Source organism: Oncorhynchus tshawytscha, linkage group LG08, assembly GCF_018296145.1.
Source record: "Oncorhynchus tshawytscha isolate Ot180627B linkage group LG08, Otsh_v2.0, whole genome shotgun sequence".
In the NCBI taxonomy this organism is placed as follows: Eukaryota; Metazoa; Chordata; class Actinopteri; order Salmoniformes; family Salmonidae; genus Oncorhynchus; species Oncorhynchus tshawytscha.
The window spans coordinates 19,554,050-19,580,700 of NC_056436.1; the positions used below are offsets into that span (position 1 = coordinate 19,554,050).

General features: G+C 42.4%; 1 protein-coding gene across 1 annotated transcript in view; it reads right to left on the reverse strand.

Moving 5' to 3' along the window:
• LOC112256828 (EH domain-containing protein 4) overlaps positions 1 to 26,651 on the reverse strand; it is a 47,724-nt gene that overhangs the window by 15,801 nt on the left and 5,272 nt on the right. Inside the window, exons 2-3 of the mRNA XM_024430360.2 lie at positions 24,654 to 24,830; positions 10,828 to 10,925 (exon numbers count right to left, since the gene is read on the reverse strand). Of these exons, the coding sequence (XP_024286128.1) occupies positions 10,828 to 10,925; positions 24,654 to 24,830 (275 nt within the window). The remainder of the gene's footprint in view (positions 1 to 10,827; positions 10,926 to 24,653; positions 24,831 to 26,651) is intronic.

Consider the following 26,651-nt stretch of genomic DNA (forward strand, 5'->3'; position numbering starts at 1 on the left):
AACAGTAGTGGAGAGGGTAGCAAGTTTTAAGTTCCTCGGCATACACATCACAGACAAACTGAATTGGTCCACTCACACAGACAGCATCGTGAGGAAGGCGCAGCAGCGCCTCTTCAACCTCAGGAGGCTGAAGAAATTTGGCTTGTCACCAAAAGCACTCACAAACTTCTACAGATGCACAATCGAGAGCATCCTGGCGGGCTGTATCACCGCCTGGTATGGCAACTGCACCGCCCTCAACCGTAAGGCTCTCCAGAGGGTAGTGAGGTCTGCACAACGCATCACCGGGGCAAACTACCTGCCCTCCAGGACACCTACACCACCCGATGCTACAGGAAGGCCATAAAGATCATCAAGGACATCAACCACCCGAGCCACTGCCTGTTCACCCCGCTGCCATCCAGAAGGCGAGGTCAGTACAGGTGCATCAAAGCTGGGACCGAGAGACTGAAAAACAGCTTCTATCTCAAGGCCATCAGACTGTTAAACAGCCATCACTAACATTGAGTGGCTACTGCCAACACACTGTCAATGACACTGACTCTACTCCAGCCACTTTAATCATGGGAATTGATGGGAAATGATGTAAATATATCACTAGCCACTTTAAACAATGCTACCTTATATAATGTTACTTACCCTACATTGTTCATCTCATATGCATACGTTGATACTGTACTCTATATCATCGACTGCATCCTTATGTAATACATGTATCACTAGCCACTTTAACTATGCCACTTGGTTTACATACTTATCTCATATGTATATACTGTACTCGATATCATCTACTGTATCTTGCCTATGCTGCTCTGTACCATCACTCATTCATATATCCTTATGTACATATTCTTTATCCCCTTACACGGTGTATGACAGTAGTTTTTTTGGAATTGTTAGTTAGATTACTTGCTCGTTATTACTGCATTGTCGGAACTAGAAGCACAAGCATTTCGCTACACTCGCATTAACATCTGCTAACCATGTGTATGTGACAAATAAAATTTGATTTGATTTGATTTGATTTATTCCCAGGAAAGAAGATGCATTTGGATACTGGAGAAGTAACAAGCACCGTTTTCCTTCCTAACTAAAGCTGCTCGCAAGTATCTTGATGCTCCCTGTACTAGTGTGGACAGTGAGCACCTTTTCAGTGCAGCTTCACACATTGTAGACAAAAAAAGAAAGACTCTCTTGCGACAAAGCCGAGCGGGTCCTCTTTGTTAAAAATAACTTCCCCAAATGTTACAATTGTAATTAGACAGTCATACTGTAACCCAGACATCTAGTCACTGGAAAGAAATTGACTAAGTCCTATGGCTTTTCTGCTGTTTATTCATGGCTCGTATAGGTCAAGAGTGATTTAATTTAAAACAAAGCAGTTTTGTTCTTTTGTTTATTTTTCTATTTCCTAAATGAAAGATGAGATGTGTTGTAAATTTGCTCGCATTTTACTAGTCAAGTCAGTTGAGCACATTTGAAAACTTTAAGTTGTGCCATTTATAGCAGTTTATGACAGCCTAGAGTCAGCTAAAATTATTAACTGCATTTTAGTTTAATCCAATATTTCTTTCAAAGCATTTTAAGTTTCTCCATACAGTCAAGATTGGATAGTAAGAAGATCCACCAACAAATTAACCATCTTTGTAATACGTGGCAGCTAAAATTTGTGTCATGAATGTCTGTGTTGTGATAAAATTAATGGATTTGTCATTTTTCTCATTTACAGATTATTAAACAATCTGTTCCTAACTGAACACATGAACATATGACACTTTGTTTAAACTATTTAACTGTACTAGAATGCATAAAAGGCCGCAACATTTTTTAATATTGGTTATCGGTATCTGTATCAAGTTTTTTTGGCAAAGAAAATATTGGATATTGGTATCGGCCAAAAATGTCATATTGGTGCATCCCTAATATGTACATATTACGAGGAATAGTGACCGATAATTAACAGTAGCGTATGTGAGTCAAAAATGTTTGTGTAAAAAGCGTTAATGCAGATAGTTAAATAGTTAATCAAATAGTTACCCGGACGAACTATTTACAGTCGCCTTCAGAAAGTATCCATACCGCTTGACTTATTCCACATTTTGAAGTGTTACAGCCTGAATTCAAAATGTATTAAATATAGATTTTTCTCTCACCCATCTACACACAATAACCCATAATGAAAAAGTGAAAACGTTTTTAAAATTTTTAAAATGTTTTTTATGTTGAAAATGAAATAAAGAAATATCTGATTTACATAAGTATTCACACCCCTTTGCTATGACACTCCAAATTGAGCTCAGGTGCATCCCATTTCCTTTGATCATCCTTGAGATGTCACTACAACTTGATTGGAGTCCACCTGTGGCCAACTCAACTGTTCAGACATGATTTAGAAAGAAACACAACTGCCTATTGTCATGACGTGGCCCTCTTTGGGTACAGCAAGCACCATCCCCCTCTCACCACCTCTCTCTCTTCCGCCTACACCCAGGCTCTGTTAGGCAGGTCATAAATTCCTAGAGGAGTTTCTCTCCGCATGGCCAGAGTATAGACAGAGTGAGGTTCACAGGAGAACAAAGGAACCTCTTCCACATCACATAACTTGAGAACTGAACAATCTCCATGTTTTGGAGAACATGTACATGGCCGGGGTAGAATCCAGCTACGAACTAGTCCGTTTTGTACAATTTTGTGAAACTCATGAGAGACAATACAGCCACATTACCATAACTCTGTTTATACAAGAGTCTCAGTTGTGAGGCTTCCATCTAATTGTTTTATAAAATGAATGAGTAAAGACGAAACTATTTGTGAAATTATGTAATATGATTTTAAACTGTTTAATGAAAGAAACTCCAATTCCCTTTGGAGTTTAACTAAATCAATGGCCCGCCCCATGAGCACAGACATTGATCTGGCGTCATGGGACAGCCCCTTTCTACTGTTACGAATATAACCCCCTCCTAAAGGATTTCTTATTAGGCCAGCTTACCTCGATTACCATGAGAGGACTAAGGTTTGAGTAGATTGCTGAATCTTTTAAACTTTATAGGGCAGGCGTTCCGCTAGCGGAACCCCTCAACAACATTCCGCTGAAAATGCAGCGCGCCAAATTCAAAAATATTTTGTAGAAATATGTAACTTTCACTCATTAACAATTCCAATACAGCAAATGAAAGATAAACATCTTGTTAATCTACCCATCGTGTCCAATTTCAAAAATTGTTTACAGCGAAAGCACTACATATGATTATGTTAGGTCATAGCCAAGTCAACAAAACACACAGCCATTCCATTCCAGCCAAAGATAGCAGTCACAAAAAGCAGAAATATAGATAAAACTAATCACTAACCTTTGATGATCTTCATCAGATGACACTCATAGGACATCATGATACACAATACATGTATGTTTTGTTCGATAATGCGCATATTTATATCCAATTGGCGCTTTACGTGCAGTAATGTTTTGATTCCAAAACATCCGGTGATTCTGCAAAAATACTCATAATGCACATTGATAAAAGATACAACTGTCATTCACAGAATTAAAGATAGACTTCTCCTTAATGCAACCGCTGTGTCAGATTTAAAAAAAAACTTTACGGAAAAAGCATAATCTGAGAACGGCGCTCAGAGCCCAATCCAGCCAGAGAAATATGTGCCATTTTGGAGTCAACAGAAGTTAGAAATAACACCATAAATATTCACTTACCTTTGATGATCTTCATCAGAAGGCACTCCCAGGAATCCCAGTTCGACAATAAATGACTGATTTGTTCCATAAAGTCCATAATTTATGTCCAAATAGCCACTTTTTGTTAGCGTGTTCAGCCCAGTAATCCATCTTCATGAGCCGCAGGCACTTCGTCCAGACAAAATCTCGAAAAGTTCCGTTACAGTCCTTTAGAAACATGTCAAATGATGTATGGAATCAATCTTTAGGATATTTTTAACATAAAACATCAATAATGTTCCAACCAAAGAATTCCTATGTCTGAAGAAAAGCACTGGAACGAGAGGTAACTCTCGGGAGCGCGCGTCATGAGACCAAGGCACTATGCCAGACCACTGACTCAAACAGGTCTCATGAGCCCCTCCTTTATAGTAGAATCCTCATTCAAGTTTCTAAAGACGGTTGACATCTTGTGGAAGCCGTAGAAAGTGCAACCTTATCCATATCCAATTGTGTATTCGGTAGGCCATGCTTTGAAAAACTACAAACCTCAGATGTCACACTTCCTGGTTGGATTATTCTCAGGTTTTCGCCTGCCGTATGAGTTATGTTATACTCACAGACATCATTCAAACAGTTTTAGAAACTTCAGAGTGTTTTCTATCCAATACTAATAATAATATGCATATATAAGCATCTGGGACAGAGTAGGAGGTAGTTCACGCTGGGCACGCTATTAATCCAAAAGTGAAAATTCTGCCCCCTATCCCAAAAGAGTTTTAACCATACCTCGTGGTTAAACTCTGAGACTATCAATCCGACAGAATAAGAGAAAATCTTTGATACTAATTACTAGTCTGCAGCTAGGAATTCTATACCATTGAATGCGAAGGCCGACAACCGCCGAAACATCTATTCTATAACAACATTTCTGAATGTTACTCTGAAGTAGCCATTCTAACCAAAAGACTCCAGGGACGCAGAGAGAGGGGTGGATGAACTTCCAACAGAGATCATGACAACACACTGAGCGTAAATATATATATTGATTGCAATTATTCCCGAATGAGTGAGCGTTCATGTGCAAAGGATTAGCATTTCAATGGTTATAATTATCAACTTTGTAGTGTTTTATCTTTCGCGCCCTTCTCAGTCACTTTGTCTACCAAGCCACGATACCGGTTTATCCCACCAGGGCACATCCCCTATCATTTCCCTGTAACCATATCTACTTTGTTTGTTTGTGTGTGCATTTCTGTGATTATTTAGTTAGTTAATAAATAAATGATTGAGACAATTGATGTATGGATGATTCTTAGTGAAGACTGGGTTGGTGCAGATAACCAACAATTTACGACGTTTGGAATGAGACTAACGTGAGGTAAATAATAATTAATTAATTAGAAGACTAATTGATCAGATATTAAAATATCTGAAAGTTATAATAGGAAAATTATAACTTTGTAATCTGAATATTTTCCTTGGTGCCCCAACTTCCTAGTAAATTACATTTACCTGATTAGTTAATCATGTAATAATAATGACAGAGAATTGATTTGATAAACTAACAGTCTTCAGTTTAATGATGCCAAAAGACACAACACTATAGAGAAGGTCCCACAGTTGACAGTGCATGTCAAGGCAAAAATCTCAGAGAACACAGTGGTCTCCATCATTGGGGAATGGAGAAAATATGAAACTACCCAGACTCTGCCTAGAGCTGGACGTCCGACCAGACTGAGCAACCAGGTAAGAAGGACCTTGGTCAGGGGGTGAACCCAATGACCCCTCTGACAGATCTACAGTTCCTTGGCTGAGATGGGAGATTCTGCCAGAAGGAAAACAGCACTTACAGCACTTCACCAATCTGGGCTTTATAGGAGAGTGGCCAGATGGAAACCATTCCTAACAAAAATGCACATGACATCAAGCCTAGAGTTTGCAAAAAGGCCCATGAAAGAGCATAAAGCAAAATATTCTGCAGTCTGATGAGTCAAAAATGTAACTATTTTTCCTGAATATAAAGAGCTACCAGGCACAGCTCATCACCCGTCTAACACCATGCCTACCGTAAAGCATAGTGATGGCAGCATCATGTTATGGGGATGCTTTCAGCAGCAGTGACTGGGAGACTGGTAAGGATAGAGGGACCAATGAATGGAGACAAATACAGGTAAATCCTTGATGAGAACCTGCTTCAAAGTGCAAATGGCCTTAGACTTGGGGCGAAGATTTACGTTCTAGCAGGACAATGACCCCAAGCATACAGCCAAAGCAATGCTGGAATGGCTGCAGAACAAGAATGTGAAAGTCCTTCCAAAGCTCCAAAGAATGTGAAAGCCCTGCCAAAGCCCAGACCTGAATCCCATTGAAAATCTGTGGAAAGACATGAAGGTTGCTGTTCACAGCCACTCCCCATCTCAGAGCTTGAGAAAATCTGCAAGGAAAAATGGGAGAAAATCCCCAAATCCAGATATGCAAAGCTGATACAGACATACCCAAGGCGACTCAAAGCTGTGATTGCCGCCAAAGGCACTTCTACAAAGTATTAACTCAGGGGTGATAATACTTATGTAAATGACATATGTATTTCATTTTCACTTTAATAGAGGGTATTGTGTGTAGATGGGTGAATTTTTAAAAATGTAATCCATTTTGAATTCAGACTGTAACACAACAAAATGTGTAATAAGGGTATGAATACTTTCTGAAGGCACTGTAGCAGTCTTATGGCTTGGGGTAGAGTCTGTTCAGGTTCCTGTTGGTTCCAGACTTGGTGCATCGGTACCACTTGCTGTGCGTTAGCAGAGAGAGCAGTCTAAGACTTGGGTGGCTGGAGTCTTTGACAATTTTTAGGACCTTCCTCTGATACCGCCTGGTATAGAGGTCCTGGGCCATATGCACTACCCTCTGTAGCACCTTGCGGCCAGATGCCAAGCAGTGGCCATACCAAGCGGTGATGTAGTGAGTCATTATCAGATAATTGCATTATCTGTGGATCTGTTGGGGCGGTATGTGAATTGGAGTGGGTCCAAGTTGTCTGAGATGATATTGACACACCCTGATCAGTTTCACCAGTCTTTGTGATTATCTCCACCCCTCTCCAGGTGTCGCCCAGCTTACCCATTATCCCCTGTGCATGTATACCTATGTTCTCTGTTCACTCTTTTTCTCGCCATCCTGGGTTTGACCCTTGCCTGTCCTGACTCTCTGAGCCCGCCTGCCTGACCACTCTGCCTGACCCTGACCTTGAGCCTGCCTGCCGACCTGTACCTTTGCTCAACCTCTGGATTGTTGACTTCTGTCTACTCTGACCCTGCCTGCCATCCGGTACCGTTGCCCCACCACTGGTTTACTTTGCCTGCCTTGACCTGTCTTTTGCCTGCCCCTGTTGGAATATTAAACCATTGTCAACTCGACGTGTTTGCATCTGGGTCTTACCTTGATTCCTGATAGATGTGAGCCATGACCAGCCTTTCAAAGGGTGATAGTCATTTAGACAGGTTACCTAGGCGTTCAAGGGCACAGGGACTATAGTGGTCTGCATGAAACATGTAGGTACTACAGACTGGGTCGGGGAGAGATTGAAAGAGTCAGTGAAGACACTTACCAGCTGGTCAGCGAATGCTCTGAGTATGCGTCCTGGTAATCTACGGCCTTGTGAATGTTAACCTGTTTAAAGGTCTTACTCACATCGGCTACGAAGCGCGTGATCACACAGTCATTCGGAACAGCTGGTGCTCTCATGCATGGTTCAGTGTTGCTTGCCTCGAAGCGAGTATAGAAGGTATTTAGCTCATCTGGTAGGCTTGCATCGCTGGGAAGCTCGCTTCTGGGTTTCCCTTTGTAATCCGTGATCGTTTGCAAGACCTGCCACATCTGATAAACAGTTTTGTTATATTCCCGTCTTCTGTGACGTATATAAAGTGCACATTTGGGAGGCAAACTCAAAAGTGTATACATTTCAACTCTACATCTGGCATGGTACAGGTCTTTTTTTACACCCATAACCATGTGTGTGAGGTGTATACTTTTGTTTCAAAGTAGATTTGTTTAACGCTACCAAGAATCACTTTGTGCGACCCTGAATTATCCCACTGCAGTCAAAGGTTAATGAAGCCGGTGACTGATGTGGTAAACTCCTCCTCAATGCGATTGGATGAATCCCGTAACATAGTCCAGTCTGTGCTAGCGAAACAGTCCTGTTTGAGCTTTTCAGCTTGTAAGAAAGAATCAGGAGGATAGAGTTAATATCAAGGCACAAGGCGAGACCCAAATGCATGTTTATTAATCCAAAGGGGTAGGCAAGAGAATGGTCATGGACAGGCAAAAAGGTCAAAACCAGATCAGAGTCCAGGAGGTACAGAGTGGCAGACAGGCTCGTGGTCAAGGCAGGCAGAATGGTCAGGCAGGCGGGTACAAAGTCCAGAAACAGGCAAAAAAGGTCAAAACTGGCAGGACTAGAAAAAGGAGAATGCAAAAACCAGGAGAACGGGAAAAACGCTGGTTAACTTGGAAACATATAAGACGAACTGGCACAGAGACAGGAAACACAGGGATAAATACACTGGAGAAAATAAGCGACACCTGGAGGGGGTCTAGACAATAACAGGAACAGGTGAAACAGATCAAGACGTGACAGTTATGGTCAGATTTGCCAAATAGAGGGCGAAGGAGAGCTTAGTATGCATCTCTGTGTGTGGAGTAAAGGTGATCTAGAGTTTTTTCGCCTCTAGTTACACAGGTGAAATTAGGTAAGACGGATTTCAGTTTTTCTGCATTAAAATCACCGGCCACTAGGAGCGCCTCCTCTGGATGAGCATTTTCTTGTTTGCTTATGGCCCTATACAGCTCGTCGAGTGCGGTCTTAGTGCCAGCATCGGTTTGTGGTGATAAATAGAAAAACATTGATGAAAACTCTCTTGGTAAATAGTATGGTCTACTGCTCATCCAATTTGGTCTCCAGTGATTGTACACTCGCCAATAGAACGGAGGGTAGAGGTGGTTTATGTACTCGCCGACGTATAGTAGCTGTGTCAGGGCGCCCGCACGTCGGCCTCTCTTAGGGCCTGGTCCGGGGTGAGCAGTATGTCCTGCACCCCTGACTCGTTGAAGTAGAAATCTTCATCCAAATCGAGGTTGGTGATCACTGTTCTGATTTCTATACGTTTTCTTTTCAGTCATAGGAAACGACGGTGGAAACATTGCGTAGGCTTAAACACTGGTATACACTGATTTATAAGGACAAAATGGGTAAAATGCCATTTTATCTCTGTTCTTTTTTAGTCAGGTCAGTAAATAAATATCAATTACGGTCCCATTCTGATTTGCTTCTAACAGTACCAAAAATTAGAACAGGTCTTGGTAGAAATAGTTATAGTTACTTAGCACCGTGGTCCTGGAATTCTCTCCTGAACATTTTAAACTGTGATGATCTAGTTTCGTTGGTGGAGTTTAAACACTTGATCGATGTATATATCATAGAAGAGTGTAATTGTTTTTAGGCCAGCTGTTTTTAGTCAAGATGTTTGTGTTTTTAATGTAATATGTAATTGTTGTACTGTATGTGTGTTTATAGTTTTGTTTAATGTTGTGTTAGTGTATGTAAGTTGTTTTTTCTGAAACGTTGTTCCCCCTGCTGCTATTGGACCAGGTCTACCTTGGAAAAGAGATATTATCTCAATTAGAAAGAACCTGTATAAATAAAGGTAAAAATATATATATATTACGTCCAAAAAAGTTAAGATCGTCGCAAAATAACAACACTCAAATTAGTCAGGAGCCTGTAAAATGGCAACTATCCATTCCAGCTCTATTTTCATAATCACAGACAATGACAGGGGTTACAAGGCTATAAAGAATGCAAGCAGCCAGACTGGGCCAAGTCATTTAGCTAGGAGGAGCTCTGAGAGAGAGGAGAGTGTGGAAACAGTCAATGCTGTAATGACGTGAGAGACAGCGGACATCGGTATAGTAGCCTGAAGGACACTCATGAAACAAACTTCCTCTGCATGACTAATTTGAATCATTGGAACTTGGAAAGATATCAACACCCGTTTTATTTTGATGACAACTACTCTGAGTTCATCAAGTCCAGTGGTCATGAATTATATCACTTGGCCATGACGTTATTGATCATATTAAAGGCCTACTCTGTGTAAAAATGTATAATATAACTCAACATGAAAACTACTGATGTCATGATGCTATGAACCATTAAAATCATGTTGAAATGGCTGCAACCTCAGCTGTACACAGAGAGAAAAGCAGGAACAGATGTAGAAGAATGCCCATTTCTCCATGGTATACGTCCCAAATGGCCCTAACACTTCTGTAATTGCACCCAATGTTTCTGTCTTATAAGTATCGTTTTTCTTTACAGCTTTTCATATCAGAAACCTTGTGGTTTTTCAAAAAGAGGAAAAGAAAGTGAGAACAGGGCAGCACATGATTACCCTAATATCTAAAATAGGGTTGAGGTTACCATCATTTTCTCAACATGGAGGAAACTTGAGTGGGGCTGCTAACAAGTCCTACGGTATGACTTCATATCTCAGGGTTTCCAGTGGAGGCTTAGAAAGCCATTGTTGGATTCCAATTCGGGAGAAAACATAGCTAGAGCCCTGGAGGTGTTTCATCATGCTGTACCATTGGTGCTTCATGGTGATGATATTATTCAATGTAATATTTGTACAATTATGACACACAGCTGGCTTACAGTGACATCCTGTACATATTGAGAGCATGAACATGCTGCTTATCTATCTGGTGAATTACACAAAACACTTAATAAAGCTCTCCAACCCATGCTCTGACACTTGAAACACACTTGATAGCTACCCATTTGCCCTTACTGCACTGTAGAATACAAAAATATCAGTATGTGGAACATGTGCATCTGTAAAATGTATAAAAACAAGGATAGACTTGATACATGATCCACCACAAACAAAATGACTATTCTTTCTTAAAGAAAAGTACCACCATAGCTCTCCAAGTTGGGTAGTTTGATGATTTATAGTTTTAAAAGGGTGGTTGATGTTAATAAAAGCAACATTGAGTGGCTGAAGTCTACCTCTTAAAGTATTTTGGCAGTGTAGTCCATCCTCCTGTATCAATGTCACATCTCAGCTTGATAGCTAGCTACTGACCTCGACTAACGCGTTGCTTCTCTCCAGACAGGATTCCTGGTGTGTCAATTATACTAATGCCCTGGAGGACCTGGTTAGGCATCTGGGAGCAGATTAACCTACAAGAATACAGGAGCAAAGAAAATAACAGAGTAGCATTAGTATTAAAAATACAATAGAGAAGAAAACACAACACTCGTAATAGACACGAAGGCCAGCTACAGAAAACACCCCGATTTGAACTTATGTTGACGTTTTCTTTTCTACCCCATCCATTGCTTTTTCTACATTTGGTATGTTTTTGATTTGGAGAAACAGTGATGAGTATTCAACCATTCAATCAGATCTGATGAAAATATAGTGTTAATGATAGCTGTATATCTGTCTGGTTGGCAGCAAGGCCCATACCTGTCTGAATGTCTATTGTTTTTGGCAGGAAGGATTTAGAATGTAGTATATAATGTCATGTCTTTGGCTATGCCGGATTAAGTGATATGACATGCTATGCTATAAAATAATTTCTGATTGAGCTAATCATGTAAACGTGATTAACAAGAGAGTCAGTGCACCACGAAATAATATTTATAGAGCTGTTATCTTCCGAATAAACTCTTAAAGACCTAGTAATATTTTACATCAATAGCAGTCAATATTAATCGTCATCTTAATTCAGTTGTAAATTCTTGGTTATCTGCACGAACCCTGGCTCACAAGTTGAATCAGCAATACAAAATTGGGTTTAATTATTTATTTACTAAATACCTAAGTAATTACACAGAATTAGACATACACATAATTAAATCATAACTTGAATACAAATTACGTCATAAAGGAAAACGTCCCTAGCGGGCGGAACAGATATGACAGCTTGTTACACAAAAGAAAAGGGCTGGGTTTGAGTGAAAGAGCGGGAAGACTGAGGAACAAAGGGCGAAGCTGTGCTGTCATAAATACAGTATCTTATGCATTCTAAATTACCGCCCATTTGAAAAGGAAAATGCAATAAATATTTACTCTGAGCTGCGCTTTGGTAGGTTGGTGATAGATGGAAGGCCGTGTTGCCAAACCGAGTCCTTTGTCCTTTGAAAAATGTCTCTGGTGGTCAATTGGATACGTTGTAGTAACGTCGTTGTGTGATAGACGAGATACCCTGTCTGTTCCTTCCTAACTCTCGTTTGCATCTGCTGTTGCTAACTCAACGGCTAGGAGGTATCACTTCTGTAGTGAATAAGAGTTCAAAGTTCATACTATTCGCAACCAAAGCTCCCGCTGATGTTGGCTTCGTTCTGAACCATTCTGACATCGAACCATCGTCCATATATCCTCGGAACAGGAGGTTATATTTTCGTCAAGGCTTTATATAGGAATGGAGAGGAGGGCGTGTTTGAAAAGTTTTATAGCCCATGTCCCTTCACAGGGGCGGGCCACTGATTGAGCATAGCCCTAACCTTATGAAAGCCCAAATCTCACATTTTAGAAGCTAATATCACATTTCATCCCATCACAAATAATTTCATATTCAAACATTTAAATTGAACAACAATTCCATGTGAATCTGATAACTCTGATGTATTGATTAGACATCTTCCAATGTTTTATATTTTAGAGTTTATGTCATCTTTTATCATTGATGAGAATGTCTCAGATGACATTTTAAAAACCGGTGGCTAACAATGACTGTAGCTTTATTTTATCATATTCATGTGTATTTTTAAGAACCACCATGTGCATTTTGCTCAATTGGTCGGATTACCAGAATATAGTTCATTTCCCCCCACCTTCTGATGGTCCCAGAATCTCTATGTTAACCAAGGGTTTTGCAAATGTAACATCAGTAGGGTAGAGAGAGGAAAAACGGGGGGAAGAGGTATTTATGACTGTCATAAACCTACCCCCAGGCCAATGTCATGACAGTAGTATGCAGCCATGTACAGTACCAGCCAAAAGTTTGGACACCTATTCATTCAAGTTAAAAACATACAAAATAAAAAAAAACTATTTTCAACATTGTAGAATAATAGTGAAAACATCAAAACTATGAAATAACACATATGGAATCATGAAGTAACCAAAAAAGTGTTAAACAAATCAAAACATATTTTATATTTCAGATTCTTCAAAGTAGACACCCTTTGCCTTGATGACAGCTTTGCACACTCTTGGCATGCTCTCAACTAGAGGTCGACCGTGTAACGGTTCTCTTGTGGTGAAGGAGAGTCGGACCAAAATGCAGCGTGTAGATTTTGATCCATGTTTAATAAACAAACGTAAAACACGAATCAATTATAAACACTACAAAACAAAGAACGTAATGAATGTAACGAAAACCGAAACAGCCTATACTTGTGTAAACTAACACAGAGACAGGAACAAGGACACTAAGGACAATCACCCACGAAACTCTCAAAGAATATGGCTGCCTAAAGATGGTTCCCAATCAGAGACAACGATAAACACCTGCCTCTGTTTGAGAACCACTTCAGACAGCCATAGACTTAACTAGAACACCCCACTAAGCTACAATCCCAATACATACACACCACATACAAAAACCCATGCCACACCCTGGCCTGACCAAATAAATGAAGATAAACACAAAATACTTCGACCAGGGCGTGACAGACCGATTATGATTTTTAAACGCCGATACCGATTATTGGAGGACCAAAAAAAAAAGCAGATGCCGATTAAATCGGCCGGTTTTTAAAATGTATTTTGTAATAATGACAATTACAACAATACTGAATGAACACTTATTTTAACTTAATATAATACATCAATAAAATCAATTTAGCCTCAAATAAATAATGAAACATGTTCAATTTGGTTTAAATAATGCAAAAAAAAAGTGTTGGAGAAGAAAGTAAAAGTGCAATATGTGCCATGTAAGAAAGCTAACGTTTAAGTTCCTTGCTCAGAACATGAGACCATATGGAAGCTGGTGGTTCCTTTTAACATGAGACTTCAATATTCCCAGGTAAGAAGTTTTAGGTTGTAGTTATTATAGGAATTATAGGACCATTTCTCTCTATACGATTTGTATTACATATACCTTTGACTATTGGATGTTCTTATAGGCACTTTAGTATTGCCAGTGTAACAGTATAGCTTCCATCCCTCTCCTCGCCGCTACCTGGGCTCGAACCAGGAACACATCGACAACAGCCACCCTCGAAGCAGCGTTACCCATGCAGAGCAAGGGGAACAACTACTCCAAGTTTCAGAGCGAGTGACATTTGAAACGCTATTAGCGAGCACCCCGCTAACTAGCTAGCCATTTCACATTGGTTACACCAGCCTAATCTCGGGAGTTGATAGGCTTGCAGTCATAAACAGCGCAATGCCTGAAGCATTGCGAAGAGCTGCTGGCAAAACGCATGAAAGTGCTGTTTGAATGAATGCTTACGAGCCTACTGGTGCCTACCATCGCTCAGTCAGACTGCTCGATCAAATCATAGACTTAATTATAACATAATAACACACAGAAATACGAGCATTAGGTCATTAATATGGTCGAATCTGGAAACTATCATTTTGAAAAAACAAAACGTTTATTCTTTCAGTGAAATACGGATTACGTATTTTATCTAACGGTGTAACGGTTCTCTTTTTGTGAAGGAGAGTCGGACCAAAATGCGGCGTGTAGATTGCGATCCATGTTTAATCAACAAACGTAAAACACGAATCAATACAAAAACTACAAAAAACAACAAACGTGGAAACGTAACGAAAACCGAAACAGCCCTATCTGGTGAAAACACAGAGACAGGAACAATCACCCACAAACACACAGTGAAACCCAGGCTACCTAAATATGGTTCCCAATCAGAGACAATGACTAACACCTGCCTCTGATTGAGAACCATATCAGGCCAGACATAGAAATAGACAAACTAGACATGAAACATAGAATGCCCACTCAGCTCACACCCTGACCAGCCAAAACATAGAAATATACAAAGTAAACTATGGTCAGGGTGTGACAAACGGATGGCATCCCTAAGTCTAAATATTGTTGTCACATTGCACAACCTTCAATGTTATGTCATAATTACGTAAAATTCTGGCAAATTAGTTCGCAATGAGCCAGGCGGCACAAACTGTTGCATATACCCCGACACTGTGTGCAATGAACGCAAGAGAAGTGACACAATTTCACCTGGTTAATATTGCCTGCTAACCTTTCTTTTAGCTAAATATGCAGGTTTAAAAATATATACTTCTGTGTATTGATTTTAAGAAAGGCATTGATGTTTATGGTTAGGTACACGTTGGAGCAACGACAGACCTTTTTCGCGAATGCACACTGCATCGATTATATGCAACGCAGGACACGCTAGATAAACTAAGTAATATCATCAACCATGTGTAGTTATAACTACTGACTGATTGATTGATTGTTTTTTATAAGATAAGTTTAATGCTAGCTAGCAACTTACCTTGGCTTCTTACTGCATTCGCGTAACAGGCAGGCTCCTCGTGAGGCAGGTGGTTAGAGCATTGGACTAGTTAACCGTAAGGTTGCAAGATTGAATCCCTGAGCTGACAAGGTAAAAATCTGTCGTTCTGCCCCTAAACAAGGCAGTTAAACCACTGTTCCTAGGCCATCATTGAAAATAAGAATGTGTTCTTAACTGACTTGCCTCGTTACATAAAGTTTTAATAAAAATAAAAAAATCTTCAAAATCGGCATCCAAAAATACCGATTTCCGATTGTTATGAAAACTTGAAATCGGCCCTAATTAATCGCCCATTCCGATTAATCGGTCGACCTCTACTCAACCAGCTTCATGAGGAATGTGTTTCAATGAACAGGTGTGCCTTGTTAAAAGTTCAATTGTGGATGCGTTTGAGACAATCAGTTGTGTTGTGACAGGGTAGGGGTGGTATACAGAAGATAGCCCTATTTCGTAAAATACCATGTCCATATTATGGCAAACAAAAACAGCTCAAATAAGGAAAGAGAAACGACAGTGCATCATTATCTTGAGACATGAAGGTCAGTCAATCCGGAACATTTCAAGGACTTTGACAGTTTCTTCAAGTGCAGTCGCAAAAACCAAAGAAACCACTACTAAAGGACAACAATAATAAGAAGAGACTTGCTTGGGCCAAGAAACAGGAGCAATGGACATTAGACTGGTGTAAATATGTCCTTTGGTCTGATGAGTCCAAATTTGAGATTTCTGGTTCCTACCAACGTGTCTTTGTGAGATGCAGAGTAGGTGAATGGATGATCTCCGCATGTGTGGTTCCCACTGTGAAGCATGGAGGAGGAGGTGTGATGGTGTGGGGGTGCTTTGCTGGTGACACTGTCTGTGAGTTATTAGAATTCAAGGGACACTTAACTTCTTGGTGACAGGGGGGCACTATTGAGTAGCTTGGATGAATAAGGTGCCCAGAGTAAATTTCCTCCTACTCTGTCACAGATGCTAATATATGCATATTATTAGTAGTATTGGTGTCACGCCCTGACCTTAGTATTCTTTGTTTTCTTTATTATTTTGGTTAGGTCAGGGTGTGACATGGGTGATGTATGTGTTTTTGTTCCTGTCTAGGGATTTTGTATGTGTATGGGTGTTTACTAGTCTAGGTGTTATGTATGTCTATGGTTGCCTAGATTGGTTCTCAATTAGAGGCAGTTGTTTATCGTTGTCTCTGATTGGGAACCATATTTAGGCAGCCATATTCCTTGGGTATTTTGTGGGTTATTGTCTATGGTTAGTTGCCTGTGTCTGCACTTGTTTATATGTAGTGTCACGTTCATTTTGTTGTTTTGTATAGTTTGTTTAGTGTTTCTTCATTAATAAATAGAAGAATATATTCACATCACGCTGCGCCTTGGTCCTCTCCATTCAACGAACGTGACAATTGGATGAAAAACACTCTGAAGTTTCTAAAACTGTTTGAATGGTGTCTGTGAGTATAACAGAACTCATATGGCAGGTGAAAACCTGAGACAAATCTGAGGTTTGTAGTTTCATTTAAGTGATTGCCTATCCAATATGCTGTGTCTATGGGGCCAGATTGCACTTCCCAAGGCTTCCAGCAGATGTCAACAGTCTTTAGAAAGTTGTTTGAGGCTTCTATTGTGGAAGGTGGTTGAATAAAAGCTGTTTCAACCAGTGGATTAGGCTGAGGTCAATCAGTTGTTTACTGAGCGGTCACGCCGTCTGTAATGAATACGCTATTGTCCGGTTGGAATATTATTGAAGATTTATTATAAAAAGACCCTAAGGATTGATTGTAAACATTGTTTGACATGTTTCTACAAACTGTAATGGAACTCTTTTGACTTTTCGTCTGGATTTTGCGCTCGCGCATTGTGCCTTTGGAATAGTGAACTAAACGCGCTAACAAAACGGAGGTTTGGACATAAATATGGACGTAATCGAACAAAACAAACATTCCTTGTGGAATTGGGAGTCCTGGGTGTGCATTCCGACGAAGATCAGCAAAGGTAAGTGAAGATTTATAATGCTATTTATGACTTTTGTTGACTCCACAAATTGGCAGGTAACTGTATAGCTTTCTTTTGTGGCTGAACGCTGTTCTCAGATTATTGAATATTGTGCTTTTGCAGTAAAGCTTTTTTGAAAACTGACACAGGGGTTGCATTAAGAACAAGTTTATCTTTAATTCTATGTAAAACATGTATCTTTCATCAATGTTTATGATGAGTATTTCTGTTATTTGATGTGGCTCTCTGCAATTTTTCCGGATGTTTTGGAGGCATTTCTGAACATGGCGCCAATGTAAACTGAGGTTTTTGGATATAAATATGAACTTGATCGAACAAAACATACATGTATTGTGTAACATTGAGTCCTGGGAGTGTCATCTGATGAAGATCGTCAAAGGTTAGTGATTAATTTGATCTATATTTCTGCTTTTTGTGGCACCTCTCTTTGGTTGGAAAATGGCTGAATGCTTTCTGTGAGTAGTTGCTGACCTAACATAATGATATGTTCTGCTTTCACTGAAAAGCCTTTTTGAAATCGGACACTGTGGTTGGATTAACTTCTTGGATATAGGGGGTGCTATTTACATTTTTGGATGAAAAACGTTCCCGTTTTAAACAAGATATTTTGTCACGAAAAGATGCTCGACTATGCATATAGCTTTGGAAAGAAAACACTCTGACGTTTCCAAAACGGCAAAGATATTGTCTGTGAGTGCCACAGAACTGATGTTACAGAAAAAACCCAGATAAAAATCCAATCAGGAAGTGCCGCATTTTTTGAAACTGCCTCATGCCAATGACTCCTTATATGGCTGTGAATGGGCCACGAATGAGTTTAGGCTTTCTGTCACTTCCCCAAGGTGTCGACAGCATTCTGACGTATTTGTAGGCATATCATTGGAAGATTGACCATAAGAGACTACATCTACCAGGTGGTCGCTTGGTGTCCTCCGTCGCAATTATTGCGTAATTGTCACGCCCTGGTCTTAGTATTTTGTGTTTTCTTTATTAATTTGGTCAGGCCAGGGTGTGACATGGGTTTTGTATGTGGTGTGTTTTGTCTTGGGTTTTTTTCGTACGTATTGGGATTGTGGCTTAGTGGGGTTTTCTAGGTAAGTCTATGGCTGTCTGGAGTGGTTCTCAATCAGAGGCAGGTGTTTATCGTTGTCTCTGATTGGGAACCATATTTAGGCAGCCATATTCTTTGAGTGTTTTGTGGGTGATTGTTTCTGTCTGTTGTCACCAGATAGGCTGTTTAGGTTCTCTCACATTTATTGTTTTTGTTAGTTTATTCATGTATAGTTTTCTTCATTAAAAATCATGAATAACAATCACGCTGCATTTTGGTCCGCCTCTACTTCACCTAAAGAAAACCGTTACAGAATCACCCACCAAAACAGGACCAAGCGGCGTGGTGAAAGGCAGCAACAGCAGCGAAAAGAGGAATGGACATGGGAGGACGTTTTGGACGGCAAGAGTATGGACTATACTTCTTGGGAGGAGATAGACAGGTGGGCGGTCGACCCAGGGAGAGTGTCGGAGCCCGCCTGGGATTCGATGGAGCAGTGCGTGGAAGGTTATAGGAGAATGGAGTTGGAGAGACAAGCACGGCGGCGCGGAAGGAAGCCCGAGAGTCAGCCCCAAAAATTTCTTGGGGGGGGGGGCTCAGGGAGAGTGTGGCAGAGTCAGGGTTCAGACCTGAGCCAACTCCCCCTGTTTATCGTGAGGAGCCAAGGAGGAGACCAGAACCAGAGCCGGTGTTGGAGGTGAGCGAAGCAGAGACTGTGAAGGAGTTAATGGGGTAATTGGAGGAGAGAGTTATGAGGGAGTTGCTGTGTTGGTGCTTTAGGTACGGAATTCACCCGACGGACCGTGTCGGGGATTTGATGGCACCTGGGTCAGCGCTCCATACTCGTCCTGAGGTGCGTGTTAGTCGGCTGGTGAAGATTGTGCCAGCCTCACGCACCAGGCCTCCTGTGCACCTCCCTAGCCTTTCACGTCCTGTGCCAGTCCTGCTCTCAAGCTCTCCAGTACGCCTTCACGGTCCGGTCCATCCTGTGCCACCTCCACACACCAGTCCTCCGGTGGCAGCTCCCCGCACCAGGCTTCCTGTGCGTGTTCTCGGCCCAGTGCCAGCACCACGCACCAGCCCTTCAGTGCACCTCGCCTGTCCAGCGCTGCCAGAGCCTTTCTCCTCTCCAGCGCTGCCGGAGTCTCCCACCTGTTTAGCGCTGCCAGAGCCTTCCTCCTCTACAGCGCTGCCGGAGTCTCCTGCCTGTTCAGCGCAGCCAGAGCTGCCAGTCTGCGTGGAGCAGCCAGGCTGCCAGTCTGCATGGAGCAGCCAGAGCTGCCAGTCTGCATGGAGCAGCCAAAGCTGCCAGTCTGCATGGAGCAGCCAGAGCTGCCAGTCTGCATGGAGCAGCCAGTCTGCATGGAGCAGCCAGTCTGCATGGAGCAGCCAGAGCTGCCAGTCTGCATGGAGCAGCCAGAGCTGCCAGTATGCATGGAGCAGCCATATCCGCCAGTCAGCCATGATCTTCCAGATCCGCCAGTCAGCCAGGATCCGCCAGTCAGCCATGATCTTCCAGATCCGCCAGTCAGCCAAGATCCGCCAGTCAGCCATGATCTTCCAGATCCGCCAGTCAGCCAGGATCCGCCAGATCCGCCAGTCAGCCAGGATCTTCCAGATCCGCCAGTCAGCCAGGATCTTCCAGATCTGCCAGTCAACCAGGATCCGCCATTCAGCTAGGATCCGCCAGTCAGCCAGGATCTTCCAGATACGCCAGTCAGCCAGGATCCGCCAGTCAGCCAGGATCTTCCAGATCCGCCAGTCAGCCAGGATCCGCCAGTCAGCCAGGATCTTCCAGATCCGCCATTCAGCCAGGATCCGCCAGTCAGCCAGGATCTTCCAGATCCGCCAGTCAGCCAGGATCCGCCAGTCAGCCATGATCTTCCAGATCCGCCAGTCAGCCAAGATCCGCCAGTCAGCCATGATCTTCCAGATCCGCCAGTCAGCCAAGATCCGCCAGTCAGCCATGATCTTCCAGATCCGCCAGTCAGCCAGATCCGGATCCATGGAGCAGCCAGAGCTGCCAGTCTGCATGGAGCAGCCAGAGCTGCCAGTCTGCATGGAGCAGCCAGAGCTGCCAGTCTGCATGGAGCAGCCAGAGCTGCCAGCTGCCAGTCTGCATGGAGCAGCCAAAGCTGCCAGTCTGCATGGAGCAGCCAGAGCTGCCAGTCTGCATGCCAGAGCTGCCAGTCCAGAGCAGCCAGAGCTGCCAGTATGCATGGAGCAGCCATATCCGCCAGTCAGCCATGATCTTCCAGATCCGCCAGTCAGCCAGGATCCGCCAGTCAGCCATGATCTTCCAGATCCGCCAGTCAGCCAAGATCCGCCAGTCAGCCATGATCTTCCAGATCCGCCAGTCAGCCAGGATCCGCCAGTCAGCCAGGATCTTCCAGATCCGCCAGTCAGCCAGGATCTTCCAGATCCGCCAGTCAACCAGGATCCGCCAGTCAGCCAGGATCTTCCAGATCCGCCATTCAGCTAGGATCCGCCAGTCAGCCAGGATCTTCCAGATATGCCAGTCAGCCAGGATCCGCCAGTCAGCCAGGATCTTCCAGATCCGCCAGTCAGCCAGGATCCGCCAGTCAGCCAGGATCTTCCAGATCCACCATTCAGCCAGGATCCGCCAGTCAGCCAGGATCTTCCAGATCCGCCAGTCAGCCAGGATCCGCCAGTCAGCCATGATCTTCCAGATCCGCCAGTCAGCCAAGATCCGCCAGTCAGCCATGATCTTCCAGATCCGCCAGTCAGCCAAGATCCGCCAGTCAGCCATGATCTTCCAGATCCGCCAGTCAGCCAGGATCTTCCAGATCCGCCAGTCAGCCAGGATCTTCCAGATCCGCCAGTCAACCAGGATCCGCCAGTCAGCCAGGATCTTCCAGATCCGCCAGTCAGCCAGGATCCCCCAGTCAGCCATGATCTTCCAGATCCGCCAGTCAGCCAAGATCCGCCAGTCAGCCATGATCTTCCAGATCCGCCAGTCAGCCAGGATCTTCCAGATCCGCCAGTCAGCCAGGATCCGCCAGTCAGCCAGGATCTTCCAGATCCGCCAGTCAACCAGGATCCGCCAGTCAGCCAGGATCTTCCAGATCCGCCATTCAGCCAGGATCCGCCAGTCAGCCAGGATCTTCCAGATCCGCCAGTCAGCCAGGATCCGCCAGTGAGCCAGGATCTTCCAGATCCGCCAGTCAGCCAGGATCTTCCAGATCCGCCATTCAGCCAGGATCCGCCAGTCAGCCAGGATCTTCCAGATCCGCCAGTCAGCCAGGGTCCGCCAGTCAGCCAGGATCTTCCAGATCCGCCAGTCAGCCAGGATCTGCCGGAACCGCCAGTAAGCCAGGATCTGCCAGAACCACCAGCTAGCCAGGATCTGCCAGGATCTTCCTCTCAGTACTGGGCTTCCTCTCGGTACTAGGCTTCCTCTCAGTACTGGGCTTCCCCTCAGTGCTGAGCTTCCCCTCAGTGCTGAGCTTCCCCTCAGTGTTGAGCTTCCCCTCAGTGCTGAGCTTCCCCCAGTCCCGAGCTACCCCTCAGTCCCGAGCTTCCCCTCAGTCCGCTTCTTCTCAGTCCCGAGCAAGCCAGCTGCCCCTCAGTCCATCTATTAGGCCAAGGTCCAGATCTAAGGACGCAAGGCAAAGGGACAAAGACAGTGGGGTCCACGTCCCAGCCGGGGCCACCGTCCGCCCACCCGGACCCTCACCAGCCAGGATCTTCCAGATCACAGTATTTTGTGTTTTCTTTATTAATTTGGTCAGGCCAGGGTGTCATGGGTTTTGTATGTGGTGTGTTTTGTCCATTGGGATTGTGGCTTAGTGGGGTTTTCTAGGTAAGTCATGGCTGTCTGGAGTGGTTCTCAATCAGAGGCAGGTGTTTATCGTTGTCTCTGATTGGGAACCATATTTAGGCAGCCATATTCTTTGAGTGTTTTGTGGGTGATTGTTTCTGTCTTTGTGTTTGTTGTCACCAGATAGGCTGTTTAGGTTTTCTCACATTTATTGTTTTTGTTAGTTTATTCATGTATAGTTTTCTTCATTAAAAATCATGAATAACAATCACGCTGCATTTTGGTCTGCCTCTACTTCACCTAAAGAAAACCGTTGTTGCCTGCTGAATGCTAGGCTTAATGCTATGCTAGGCTATCAATACTCTTACACAAATGCTTGTGTAGCTTTGGTTGAAAAGCATATTTTGAAAATCTGAGATGACAGTGTTGTTCACAAAAGGCTAAGTTTGTGTTTGAATATATTTATTTCATTTCATTTGCGATTTTCATGAATAGGAAACGTTGTGTTATGGTAATGAGCTTGAGGCTATGATTACGCTCCCGGATACGGGATTGCTCGTCGCTAGAGGTTAACGAGAAGCGTATCTTTAAAATGGTTTAAAATACTTGTATGGTTGAGGAATTTTAATTATGAGATTTCTGTTGTTTTGAATTTGGCGCCCTGCAATTTCACTGGCTGTTGGCGAGGTGGGATGCTAGCGTCCTGAACGATCCTAGAGAGGTTAACCAGCATGGCTACCACAGCATTCTGCAGCGATCCGCCATCCCATCTGGTTTGCGCTTAGTGGGACTATCATTTGCTTTTCAACAGGACAATGACTCAACACACGTTCAGGCTGTGTAAGTGCTATTTGATCAATAATTAAAGTGAAGCAGTGCTGTATCAGATGACCTGGCCTCCACAATCACCTGACCTCAACCCAATTGAGAAGGTTTGGGATGAGTTGGACCGCAGAGTGATGGAAAAGCAGCCAACAAGTGCTCAGATTATGTGGGAACTCCTTTAAGACTGTTGGAAAAGCATTTTGGGTGAAGCTGGTTGAGAGAATGCCAAGAGTGTGCAAAGCTGTCATCAAGGCAAAGGTGTACGCTACTTTGAAGAATCTCAAATAAAAAATATATTTTGATTTGTTTAACACTTTTTTGGTTACTACATGATTCCATATGTGTTATTTCATAGTTTATGTCTTCACTATTATTCTACAATGTACAAAATAGTAAAAATAAAGAAAAATCCTTGGATGAGTAGGTGTGTCCAAACTTGTGACTGGTACTGTACGTGGTGTGGCTCCAATTTAAAGGCTATGAATTCATCCATGTAAAATAACTTCAGTTGGGTGTTGGGGGGTGGGGGGGGGACATACTCCAAGTGATATCTTGTGTGACGCACATTAACGTGCCCGGGAAACAATGAGCTTTGTCGGAGGTTCTCTGGAAAGGAGGAGACGTCCACTGTTCTGTCAGGAATGTCTTTGACCTTAACTTGGGCAACGGTCATAGAAGTACTTACCCATTTCCCCTGGATTATAAATATCTGGAAAAAGGAAACTTGCTTCGGCCAAGTGTTGTTTGGCTAAAATTATATCTACAAGAGACTCTTGACTGAGCCCACAACAGACAGCCAAGCCAACAACAGACAGCCAAGCCAACAACAGATAGTGTGCACTACAACTAACGAAAGGTGACAAAGTCACTGCTTCCTCCTAACTGTTTGTGGAAGAAAATGACAGCTATGTCAAACGCTGGGCTGACAGGAAGCAATGGGACAAAACTACCAAAACTATCCCTAACCTCCCTAAGTTTAAAAAAATCATGATTACATAAACCAACTGGATCTGCTTTGTAAATCACTCTCGGGAACATAGGGGACAAATCAACAAACCTTGTAACTACAGGGAGGAAAAAGCACGTGTTATTTTGCACTGCATGCAGGAATGCATGCTTGGATGAATGTCCTCAACAAAACAATGCCTACAATGTGAAACAAAAATGTAATTTCAAATATGTGTTCTCACTTCACAAGAATAATTACTTATTACAGCTGTTATAATGAACAGGGCCCCCGTGTCACTAATATCAGATTTATTAGGACAAAGTGAGAGAGGGAGGTAAATGTAGGTAAGGTAAACGATAATATGAACCCATAATACATGACAGGGGCAGTGGGAGGTGGTGTCTGGTTGTCATCAATCAATACTCAAATCTAAGAAAATGTCTTAACCTTGAGTTACCAGCTGAACAATTCAACATATCTCTGCTAAAGCCTTTACCAATGCCTTCTCATGTGATGGAAAATTCCACATGCCACAGCAATTTTTTTTAAATGACACCACCATGTGGGTAACCCTTGATATTAAGATCTTACACCCACAGAGATCCTTTAAATTGTGTAATGTAATTTTAGGCTTATACCTGTGTAGTAATACTGCAATTACTAGGGTTACAATATTGTTGTTACATAATGTAGTAACAGCTTTGTAAGAGCAACTTCATGTAAAGTGTTACCAGTAATAAACAAAAATTGTCCACTTTACCTGTTGAGGAAAGCGTTTCCAAAAGCGTTGAGTTTACGGAAGGGTTTCTTGGGGTCGACCACCAGAGCGTTACCAGGGACAATCCCCTCGTTCTCCCCGTACATGACAGCGATGAAGCCATCCGTTGTGGGCTCTGGGCCAATCCGCATGCCTGGGAAGTCCTGCTCCAGCAGGTACCTGGAACAGAACAGAGTAAGAGTTTTGTGATACAATACCTTTATTGCACATTACGGCAATACATCAACACATCCAGATACACCATATCAATACATCCAGACACCAGATACACCATATCAATACATCCAGACACCAGATACACCATATCAATACATCCAGACACCAGATACACCATATCAATACATCCAGACACCAGATACACCATATCAATACATCCAGACACCAGATACACCATATCAATACATCCAGACACCAGATACACCATATCAATACATCCAAACACCAGATACACCATATCAATACATCCAGACACCAGATACACCATATCAATAGTAGAGGTCGACCGATGATGATTTTTCAACGCCGATACCGATTATTGGAGGACCCCAAAAAAAAAACAGATGCCGATTAATCGGCCGTTTTTATTTATATATATATATATATATATTTGTAATAATGACAATTACAACAATACTGAATGAAGACTTATTTTAACACATAAATAAAAATCTATTTAGACTCAAATAAATAATGAAACATGTTCAATTTGGTTTAAATAATGCAAAAACACAGTGTTGGAGAAGAAAGTAAAAGTTCAATATGTGCCACGTAAAAAAGTTCCTTGTTCAGAACATGAGAACATATGGAAGCTGGTCGTTCCTTTTAACATTAGTCTTCAATATTCCCAGTTAAGAAGTTTTAGGTTGTAGTTATTTTAGGAATTATAGGACTATTTCTCTCTATACCATTTGTATTCAATATACCTTTTGACTATTGGATGTCCTTATAGGTACTATAGTATTGCCAGCCTAATCTCAGGAGTTGATAGGCTTGAAGTCATAAACAGCGCTGTGAATCAAGCATTGTGAAGAGCTCCTGGCAACGCAGGAAAGTGCTGTTTGAATGAATGATTACGAGCCTGCTGCTGCCTACCACTGCTCAGTCAGACTGCTCTATCAAATATCAAATCATAGACTTAATTATAATATAATAAACACACAGAAATATGAGCCTTAGGTCATTAATATGGTCAAATCCGGAAACTATCATTTCAAAAACAAAATGTTTATTCTTTCCATATTTTATCGAACGGGTGGCATCCATAAGTCTAAATATTGCTGTTACATTGCACAACCTTTAATGTTATGTCATAATTATATAAAATTCTGGCAAATAAATTACGGTCTTTGTTAGGAAGAAATAATCTTCACACAGTTCGCAACGAGCCAGGTGGCCCAAACTGCTGCATGTACCCTGACTCTGCTTGCACTGAACGCAAGAGAAGTGACACAATGTTAAGGTTGATTGTTTTTTATAAGATAAGTTTAATGCTAGCTAGCAACTTACCTTGGCAACTTGCTGCACTCGCATAACAGGTGGTCAGCCTGCCACACAGTCTCCTCGTGGAGTGCAATGTAATCAGCGTCCAAAAATGGCAATTATCGATTGTTATGAAAACTTGAAATCGTCCCTAATTAATCGACCATGCCGATTAATCGGTCAACCTCTAATCAATACATCCGAACACTAGATACACCATATAAATACATCCGGACACCAGATACACCATATCAATACATCCAGACACACCATATCAATACATCCGGATACTAGAGGTCGACCGATTAATCGGAATGGCCGATTAATTAGGGCCGATTTCAAGTTTTCATAACAATCGGAAATCTGTATTTTTGGACACCGATTTGGCCATTTTTTTTACACCTTTATTTAATCTTTATTTAACTAGGCAAGTTAGTTAAGAACACATTCTTATTTTCAATGACGGCCTAGGAACAATGGGTTAACTGCCTGTTCAGGGGC